The sequence below is a fragment of the Vombatus ursinus genome, unplaced genomic scaffold (assembly GCF_900497805.2).
Source record: "Vombatus ursinus unplaced genomic scaffold, bare-nosed wombat genome assembly UNPS02014793.1, whole genome shotgun sequence".
NCBI lineage: Eukaryota > Metazoa > Chordata > Mammalia > Diprotodontia > Vombatidae > Vombatus > Vombatus ursinus.
Window position 1 is genome coordinate 9,926,530 of NW_020954571.1, and position 10,208 is coordinate 9,936,737.

Below are 10,208 nucleotides of genomic sequence, written 5' to 3' on the forward strand. Positions count from 1 at the left end.
ATGTGTGTGTGTATCTGTGTGTCTAGGGGGAACTTACATTCCATACAAGAGGAAGACAAGAGAGTGACTAGGGCAGAATGGAATCATAAAACATTGGGGCCGAAAGAGATTATGGAGAGTATCTAGTCTAGGTCCTTTGCTTGACAGCTTCAAAAACTGACACGCAGGGATGAAGCAACTTGCCCAAGGTTATCCAGGGAGTTTAGTGCAGGGCCTGGGCCCGAAGATTTCATTTTCCTCTCTGCTACTGCTATACTGTTTCCTACCTGCAGTTCCCAACCTAGAGTTACGTTAGCTGTGCACGAGGTGGAACAAGGGGACCAGGGTGAGGGAAAAATCATCTCCTCAGCTTTGGTCTGACTCTGATATGACTAAAAAGCCCCCATATCAACACCTACCAAGACTATAAGTATAGGGAACTTGCTTGGCCCTAGTGCCTTTCTGCTTGGGAGGAATATGATGATCTATAGATGTTGGGAAACACAAACTACGTGCCAGGCACTAGGGATCCAAAGATAATAATGACGATAGATTCATTTAGACACAGAAGAGAACTTAGAGGTCATTGAGTTCAATCCCCTCATTTTATAGGTAAAGAAACTGAGATCCAGATATTTCAATGACTTGCCCAAGGTCACACCGATAGTGAGGGGCAGAGCTGGTATTTAAACCCAGGTCCTCCAGAGCCAACATTCTTTTCATATTAATAAGACCTAACATTTATGTATCATTTTAAATCTTGCAAAGTGCTGGTAGGTGCCATTACTAGGCCAATTTTGCCTATGAGGAAACTGAGGCAGAAAGCAGTTAAGTGACTTGCCCAGGATCACATTGCTAGTAAGCCCCTAAGGCTGGATTTGAGCTCAGGTATTCCTGACTCTAAGTCTAACACTCTACCCAAGATAGAATGGAAAGATACCTACTTACCTTTCCAATCTATCATGCTGGAGTCCTTTCCTAGTTCTTGCTGGCAATCTATCTAGGCCAGCCCAACCCTTTCTCTAATATCCCTAACAAGTGGTCACCTAAGCCTCCTCTTAAAGGCCTTTAATGACAGGGAACTTAGTTCCATTCAGCGGCTCTTTTCTTCTGTCAAGGGCCAAGCTGAATAAGTCTGATCCTTCTACCTGACATCCCTTCAAATATATGAAGTCTAGCATCGTGACCCACTCAAGTCCATCATCTTCTCCAGGCTAAACATCCCTTTCTTCTTCAACTGATCCTTGAATGACGTGATTTCAAGTCTACTCATCCTAGTTGCCATTCTCTAGGTGTTCCTCAGCTTTTCAGCGTCTCTTCTAAAATGGACAACTCTAGGTAGGGCACTCCAAATGTGGGCTGACTAGTGCAACCTTTAGAACCTCCCTCTGGAATGAACTCTTCCTAATCAAAGCAAGTCCAAATCTCTTATGAACCTACTATTCAAAGCCCTCCATAAATAAGCACCATTCTTCCTATTATTAGGGCTCTAATTCCTTGAACAAACCCTGTACTCTAGAACAGTCTCTTTACTGTCCTGACTGCTCAGCTTTCTCTAAGCCATGCTTATTCCTGATTCTGTCTTTGACTCTCTTTTCTTCCCAATCCAAATTCTACACTTTAACTCTCATCTCAAGTCACATCCTAAAGCTTTCTCTCCCTGTTTACCTTGAGGGCTCTCTATTCCCAGAGTCCATGAAAGATCTAGTCTCTATGTTACAATTCATCTCTTGGTGATACATTGTCTTTCTTGTATTGCCCTCCAGTTTCAACAGGGGAAGTCTCATTTAACTGAGCACTTACTAAGCACCTACCGAGTACAAAGTCATTGTGCTAAGATCAGGAGTAGCAAAGTCAGAAACAAAAACCTCCACGGAGCTTACATCCTTATGCAGGGGAGGACTGCTATCTTTTCCATATTTCTGTGACAGTAGTAACCAAGGAATTACAGTAAATTGTTCCTATATCCAGTAGGAGCCCTTTACAATGCCACACAGTGGCTGACACAGGACTGGACACATAGTAGGTACTCAGTAAATATTTGCTGTCTTGCTCTGTTCAAAATCAGTTCGTGTTAAAAAAAACAAAAGGCAGTCAAGAATGGAGATCTGCTGGGAAAACCGCCCAATCACCTTGGGCCACTTGATTAAGCATTAAATTGTTCTCATCAAAACAAAATCAATTTTTTAAAACCTCAGTGCAGTTAGCATTTATAAATCCAGTGATCCAAACTCCCAGGCAAAACTCCTCTCTCCACCCCACTTCAAACACATATATTCCCCCTTCACTTAACATCAGTTCTTAACTCTCTAGACTGAACATTAATCCCTTGAAGGGTCCCTCTCTGTCACATATAATCAGCTTGTGGCAAGGAAGCATGGACCAAAGGGGACAAGGATACATTCAGAGAGTTGACTTCCTAATAATTGTAATACAATGGTTTTTTGAGGTTCAGCTAATCCTCTGAGGCAGCTGATCCAGTGATTTCCTGGGATGGTGTCTATGGCACAGACTGAGCACCGAGCACTTTGATGCCCAGGTTCTATGGGGTGCTTGTTAGCTTCACTCAAGTGTTAAATTGGGTAGGGAGGCAAGATCTCACTGAAAACCAGATGCTGCATCTAAGCTGCAATATATTAAAAAAATAAAATAGAAAACACCCTTCCAGCTAATGGGTTAGTATTACACAGAAGCCATCCACAAGCATGAAGTCAAGGGAGCCACCAAAGGGTAGACAGCTGAAACCAATGGCATTACTGCCTGTTTATCTCAGCAAGTTTGTGTAGAGTTGCCCTGTATGGGTCAGTTGCCCACTGCTACTCTGGCAAGGTTGGGGGTGGCGGTGGCGACATTTATACTTCAGACCCCTTGTGTTCCATTAGGGAGAAATCTCAAATACACATATATTAGTTTTCTAAGTTTTCTAAGTAGTAAACACTGGGAGTGTTTGTCAACAGAAGGGTGAAGAATAGCTACCCTATACTAGGTCTTTAAAAAAAAATTGAACCTCTGACAACATTGCCTTTATTTTGAGATTTTCTGGTGGGGACATGTATAGTACATTTTGTACACAGGGATTGTGAAATCAGGCTAGGATGCGTACTAAAAGGGTAGGTTAAGTAACTGAAGGGGGACTGTTAAGTAACTTAAGAGGGACTTTAAGTAACTGATGGAGCTAGAAAATGAGTAATGAAACATACCTGCCTCCTCATTGCAGAGAAGTAGGGGAATATGACGGCCCAGTGTGGTATACACTAACAGAAGCCTTCATGGGATTGGGCTTTTTTCTTAATTATTTTTATTTGTTACAATGGAGTGTTCCATCTGGAGTGAGGAAAGGGGGTCTTTATGAAGAAATGAGTGTGATGTAAAAGATTTTTTAAAAAGCATTAAATGTTAAATTTAAAGCATTAAATTGGATTTTTAAAAAATTGCTTCAGATCAGTAGATATTTTTGTCTCTTGACCAATCACCAAATTCTTACTTCTCCTACACTTGGAGCTGGTAGCCTACAGTACATGCAGGGCAGATTTTGCTCTCTGTGCCAAGCCCAGCCAAAATAAGCGGGGGGGGACGAAATTTAAAATGAAAGTTATGTTGGAAGTTCCCTGGCAATAAGTGGTCACATGTGAACATTCATTGAGAAGACAAAAGGGTGTTTCAGGTTTTCTTTCCCTCCTCGAGGGCTAGGACACCATCCACAAACCGGACTTTTTGTCATTGTCATTTCCTTTCACTTTTTAACAAATTGGATTGAAACTCCTAACTTGCAAAGATGATAACCTTGGTCAAAATGCCAGTCTCACATTGTCTATGTGCTTTTCTGATTTTCATTTACTCTCATTTCTTTCAATCACCAAATAAGTACCATGTCCTGAGTTAATGGAAAATAGGTAGAAGTTTGGCGGTTGTTTTTTTCTCCCTCCCAAATCTCTGACAACCCTAGTGAAAAGAACAAATTTTCAGTCCTAGAGTTTTTTGAGTATAGGCAACAGAGAATTGAAAAATGTCGAGGAAGTTCTGTTTTAGTCAAAAAGTTTTAACCTTCCACTTTTGACATTCTTTATTTTTGTAGCATCCATGTTACTAGTTTCTGCCCTGCCCACAGGAGGGAATCTTTTAAAGAAAAACCTAGTTATTAATGTGGTCTCTTTTGTTGTAACTCATTGCGAAGGCAGCAACCCAAGGGTTTATTTTCTCAACGTGCTTGGCATATCTTAACGCCCCAGCTCAGACCTCAGAGTTTGATTTGGGAGGAATCCGAGCCCCTGGCTTGCTCTGACTCACTGAAGAAGCCGCTGCCTTTCCCTGCTATCTCTCTGAAAGGGGTGGGGGTGCCTGATGTCTAAGAAAACCACCCAACTCAGAAACAAGCTGTGTTCACCTTGGCCTTTCAGAAATATTCTCTCTCTCTCTCTCTATCTCTCTTTCCCCCCTATGTTGTGATTCAGCTTGTGATGTTGAAAAGACATCCATTTCTTCACTTTTTTATATGTCCTATTCTCTCCTCCTCCATCCACCGCTCCCCCTCTTTTTTTAAAAAAGGGGGCACACATTTCTTTTTCTCCAGATCTAGAAAATAGCTCCCTGATGCTTCAGGGAAACTAACTTACAAACATGTTGGACTCCTTTGGGAGTAGGCAGAGCATTTCCAAGGCCAAGGGGCCAGAAGGAAGTTAGAACATGTGGCCAAAGCTGACTGGAAACTGAATCTTGGAGATCTGCCTGGTGCCTGCCTGGGCAACTTAATATTATCCTGAATATTATTCAAGACCTGCCAGGTCATAGATAATGGTGGAAAAGGGGAGCAGTGGCCAATGGTATCCTTAGCCTGGAATTGAAAAGGAAGTTAAAATCACAGAAAGAAATGACTGCCCCTCCCTTCGGTATTTTGAGGCAGGGATTACAGGATCATAGCCCTAGAAAAGAGGTTCTTAACCAGGGGTCTGTGAACTTGTTTTAAAAAAAAATTATAACTATTTCAAGATCATTGTTTTCCTTTGTGATTCCAGGTATTTTGTTTTCTGCATTTAAAAACATTATTCTGAGAAGGTATCTATAGGCTTCACCAGAATGCCAATAGGGTACATGACCCAAAAAAAGGTTAAGAACCCCTGGTCTAGAGCAAGGATCAGCAGACTATGGCTGAGGTTTTTGTATAGCCTATGAGCTAAGAATGGTTTTCTTATTTTAAAAACAATAAAATTTTATTTAAAAATAAAAAAAAAACATTCTTAGCCTGTGGGCTGTACAAAAACCAGTGGTGGGCCAGATTTGGCTTGCAGGCTGTAGTTTTCTGAGCTCTGGTCCAGAGTGCAGAGTCCTCAGAGGCCATTTAGTTCAACCTTCCTTATTTTACAGATAAGGAAACTGAGGCATAGAAGTGAAGGAGAGCTATTCTTGGGCCAGTAGTCCTCTCTTATTCTCCAAAACCTTTTTCTAATTTAAGACATGACAAGTGGAATAAGCATCTTTGCTTTGCTGGGGGGATGCCACCCATGTGATTTGAACAGCACACTTTTGCTGCTGAGCTCCCTGAGAAGTGGTTGGGCTGGTGCACATGGAACCCAGATGCCCAGAAACCTTGAGTTAGATGGAGAGTCAATGGCTTGCAGGGTCTTTCTCCTAACCTTCAGTCTCTTGGCTTGACTAGTGTAATGATGCCTCCATTTGTCTCCTGGAAAATATTGAGCCCGGAACAGTAATGCACTTCTGTCTCCTACCATGCTGGGGCTGTGACTAAGCTAATGGAGACCACCTTTCCCCCGCTTCCCCCCAATCAAGGAGTCTTTTTGGCCATGACTTTCTAAGAATAGAATAGTTTTCTTCCCAAATCACTTAAGTTCCTTGTCTCTTTTCTCTCCATGCCTCCTTGGATCTTTCATCCTTTTCCATCTCCTCCTATCCCTCCCCTATTTCACTAGTAAAGTCATAGGAAAGTGATGCTGTTCCTGGCACCTTGCACACCTGTCTTTCATATTGGAGGCACTTAAAAATGTTTGTCAAATAAATGAATCATGATACTCACACCCACTATGTCCATAGCACTTCATGGATTTTTGAGGCACCTTTACTGAAATTATGTCATCATTCAAATTATCCGATTTAATCAACTCCTCACTGCTTTCTCCCAGTGCCAGTGATTAGCAGGTCCAGAGGTTAGCTTGTTCTGAGATAATACATATAAAGTGCTAAGCACAATGCATGCTTATGCAAGGGCACATACAAGGTGCTATATAAAAATTAGTTATTATTATTATTATTATTGTTTTCCCTGAACATTTTCAATACAATGAATTTCTTGGTTTTTCGGCTAGTAGGGTAGCTGGCCACAATTGGGGACTTACTCCCCATCATCCCAGATTAGATTAAACCTAAACTCTTCAGAGCTTGGCTCCCTAAACTCCCTCTTGGAGAGAAAAAACAGGTTTCTCCTCCTCTTTATGGAAAGTCACTTCTCCAGTTGTTTCCTCTGACTGGAGAGAGACAGACTGGGTAAAGGAGACAGTTTGCTTCACCTTTGATTCATTAGGAATAACAAACCCGACTGCCAAAAGCACTCTGGAGGGAGGGAAGACTTGGCCAAATGGGGCTCTTTCTCTTCACAGAGAGATTAGGCATGGCCACGGCTTTGCCATTAATTACAGAGGCACTTTTTGATCCCCACTTCCTGCTTGACCTTATATCAGGTTAAGCATCAGTTTTCTGTAGCCATGTCTGTCTAAAAACAAAACAAAGCAAAGCAAAGCAAAAAAAAAAAAAAAAAAAAAAAGCCAAACCATCACCCAACATGAAGCCCCTAAAGCTCCTGGGAGTCTGATGCTGGAAGAAGAAAGTTGTGGCTTCACTCAGACTGGGGAACTTATTAGTCATTTTACAGATGCTGTGCTGTCCTAATTTCCTGGCAGGAATGATGCTGTGAAATATGAATATAGCCCTAACATGGAGAGGCTAATGGTAGGAGAGGGGAGCGAGTGACTTCTCTCCTACATTCATCGAGGGGGTAGTCATGGCCCTATGAGCAGCAGCACCCGGAGGAAGAAAGTTCCTGCACAGGCAGAGAAACCCACACTTCCAGGGTGTTTATAAGTGCTCCCTTAGCTCTGCTTCTCCCACGTCTCTTTTAATCTCCCTTACAACTTGAGGAGGTGCTAATACACCTTTAGATCAAGACTTCTCCCCTTCTTTAACAACTGCAGAATAGGTGTCCTGGATGCAACTTGGAATACAAATCTGAAGGGGGACAGGGATCCTTTATGAACTCTTCAGGAATTTGGATTCTCTCTCCACTCCTTTTCTCTACTAGATCTAAGCTTCAAGGGAAAGATTACTTTCCAGGACATGGAATGTGTAAAAGTATTCTGGACCCTGGGAGTTAGGGAGTCTTACCGCTGAGCCCCTAAATGCAAATGGCTAGTATTTATATAGTGCATTAAGGTTTGCAATCTCATTTGATCCTCTCAATAAACCTATTAAGTAGATGCTATTATTGCCCCATTTTACAGATGGGAAAACAGGCTGAAAGAGGATGAATTATCCAGAATCACACTACTAGTAAGCACCTGTAGCAGGACTGGAATTCAGGTCTTCTTGATTCCAGGGCCAAGACTGCAATCTCCTGTGCCACCCAAACAGCTCCCTAGTCCTCCTAGGTAGAAACTTACTTTCCCAAATTCCAGAAGGACAATTTGATTAAATCTAAACTCTTCAAACACCCAAGCAGAATAGTTTCCCACCCCAATATGTAAACAAGCCCATCATTTAGGTAAAAGTTGTGTTTGTGGTGGGGGGGAGCTAGTCCTTGACTCTAACCAGTAACTCACAAGAAAATCAATAATCCCCACCCTCCTTTGAGGAAGCAGTAATAAAAATAATCCATATGCATATAGTGCTTTAAGATCATAAACGTTTAGTATTAGAAAGGACCTTAGAAATTACCTAGTCTAGTCCAATCCCTTTATTTTATCGGCCCACAAGACATTTTCCTTAAAAAGAACCCTACAAAGTAAATAGTGTATTAGTATCCCCATTTTACAGAAGAAAAAACTGAGGATCAGAGAGGCAAAGGGACTTGCCCAAGATCACACAGCTAAGGGTCAGAGCCAGAGCCAGAACCCAGGTCTCTAGACTCAGAGTCTAGCGCTTTTTCCATTAAGACTCCTCTCATGCCAATATTCTCTTCGCCTCCCCCGGTCTTGTCTAGGAAGTTTCATGTTGTTTTGTTTTTTTTGTTAAAAAGAAAAAAAACCTCTCCGCCTAGATCTGCAAAGTCCCTTCCATGGACTGACTCATTCTGCTTACCAGGGTGTTGCTTTCGCCGCTGTTTCATCTCTAGCACCCACTAATCCTCTGACATCCCTCTCCAACTCCCTACTGAGGCCTTGGCATCGCACCAGCACAGGTTTAGGGAGGGGGCAAAGTGAACAAAGTGAGGGGTGTCCCCCAGGCAGGACACTTGCTCTTAGCTGAATGACTCTCGGGATCCCCTTCCGACCCATCCCGGGACCCCCTACTGGCAAGGGATGGTGGGGATACAGTTGGGGATACGAGGCTGAAACCCCGTCGGGGCTGGAGGCATCCTCAGCCTTCTGGTACGCATTAGAATTAAGTGTTTCCCATTAGACGTCCTTGGTCCTCATTAGAGGGCTGCTGCCCTCCGCCCCTACCCAGGATGAGAGGTTTCCTAATGAGCTCATTTGGGTGGCGGGGCGGTGGGTGGGGAGGATCCCCCTGTCTTCTGCGGCTCGCGACCCCCTTCCTCCCGCCAAGTCCCGGGGTCACTTACTGTCCTGCGGCGCCGCCTCGCTGCCGCTGCTCCCCCCGGATGGCTCCTGCAGCCCCCGGCTGCCGTCCCGGGGCTCGGCCCGGGGCTCGCGACCTCCGTTCCTGCCCGCGGCCGCCACCTCCTCCAGGTCTAAGAGGTGGCTGACGCTGAAGTTCTTCCTGGCCTGGGCGCAGTCCCCCGGCTCCAGGAGGCGGCCGCCCAGGGGCTGCTGCGGCCCGAACGCCTTGTCCATGGCGAAGGCTCCGGAGGTGGCGGCGGGGGCAGCGGCCGGGGCGCTGGGGCTGTCCATGCCCCCGGCGGGCGGGCGAGCCTCCGAGCCGCGCGGCGAGGGAGCTCCGGCCACCCGGAGCCTCTCTCCGAAATAAACTTTTTTTAAACCTCGCCCCCAACTCTGCCCCCTTGCAGCCCCCTCACTTTTTCTAACTCTTGTTCCTCCTCGCGCTGACTCTGTGAGAAAATAAACTTTTTCTCCCTCTTTCCTTCTCTTTCTCCTTCGCTTTTTCCCTGAAGTTGTTAAAAAACAGTCTCCTCTCTCCACACGCCCCTTCTTGAAGGGAACCTCTTTCCTTCGTCTCTCCCTCCTTCCTTTCCTCCTCCTCCTCCTCCTCCTCCTCCTCCTCCTCCTCCTCCTCACTCTAGTCCTCTCCCCTTCTCCAGCCCGTGGAGGGGCGGTGGGGGTTGGGGTGGGCGTGGGGTCAAAATAGGGGAGTCAATACCCAAAGGCATAAAAAGAAGCTTTGGGAGTTGGGGGTATTGGAGGAGGAAAACAGTAATTGTTTTTCTTCCCTCACCACCCCCAACACACACACACACACACACACACACACACACACACACACACACACTCACTCACTCACTTCTGCCAGTTTCTTAGAGCTAACAGTGGTTGGGAAAGTTAAGAACTTCTATCAACAAGTGTCAGAGAATGTGTTTCCTTCTAGTTAGAAGACTGCAATGGATAGTAGTAGTGGGTGGATGGGGGTGTGTTTTTTCCTTCCCATCTGCAAATTCCTCTGGAAGTGGGGAACTGATGCAGAAGGTTAAGGGGAGAAAGCTTCATAATCATCTTTCCCACCCCTCAATGTATTCTGTCTTTCCAACACTGCACCAACACAGGACCCCCACCCTGAAATGGAATGACTCCAGAGGCTTCAAAATCCCCACTGCCTCCCCAGTCTTGAATCAAGGTCATCTCCAGTGGGCAAGACTAGCTCTCCGACTTTAATGAGATAATTGTGCCCCATACCACAGTCAAAAACACCCCATCCCCAGGGACAGTTCAAGGAACCTCCCTAATGGAAACCAGGAAAGGAAAAAACGAGTTTTCCTTTCTAATTTTTTTTTTTAAAGAAAAGAAAGTAGAGATAAGCTTTGAAAGTGGGGCTAGGGTGTATCGCTGGAATAGTTTTAACTACACTCCATGTTGCTCAAAGCCAAGAGGGAA

At 44.6% G+C, this 10,208-nt stretch overlaps 1 protein-coding gene across 1 annotated transcript in view; it reads right to left on the reverse strand.

Moving 5' to 3' along the window:
• The window catches only part of PRRX2 (paired related homeobox 2), a 64,109-nt gene extending 55,056 nt beyond the window's left edge, over positions 1-9,053 (reverse strand). The window contains exon 1 of the mRNA XM_027869761.1: positions 8,765-9,053. Coding sequence (XP_027725562.1) covers positions 8,765-9,053 — 289 coding nt within the window. The remainder of the gene's footprint in view (positions 1-8,764) is intronic.
• Between the last annotated feature and the right edge of the window lie 1,155 nt (positions 9,054-10,208).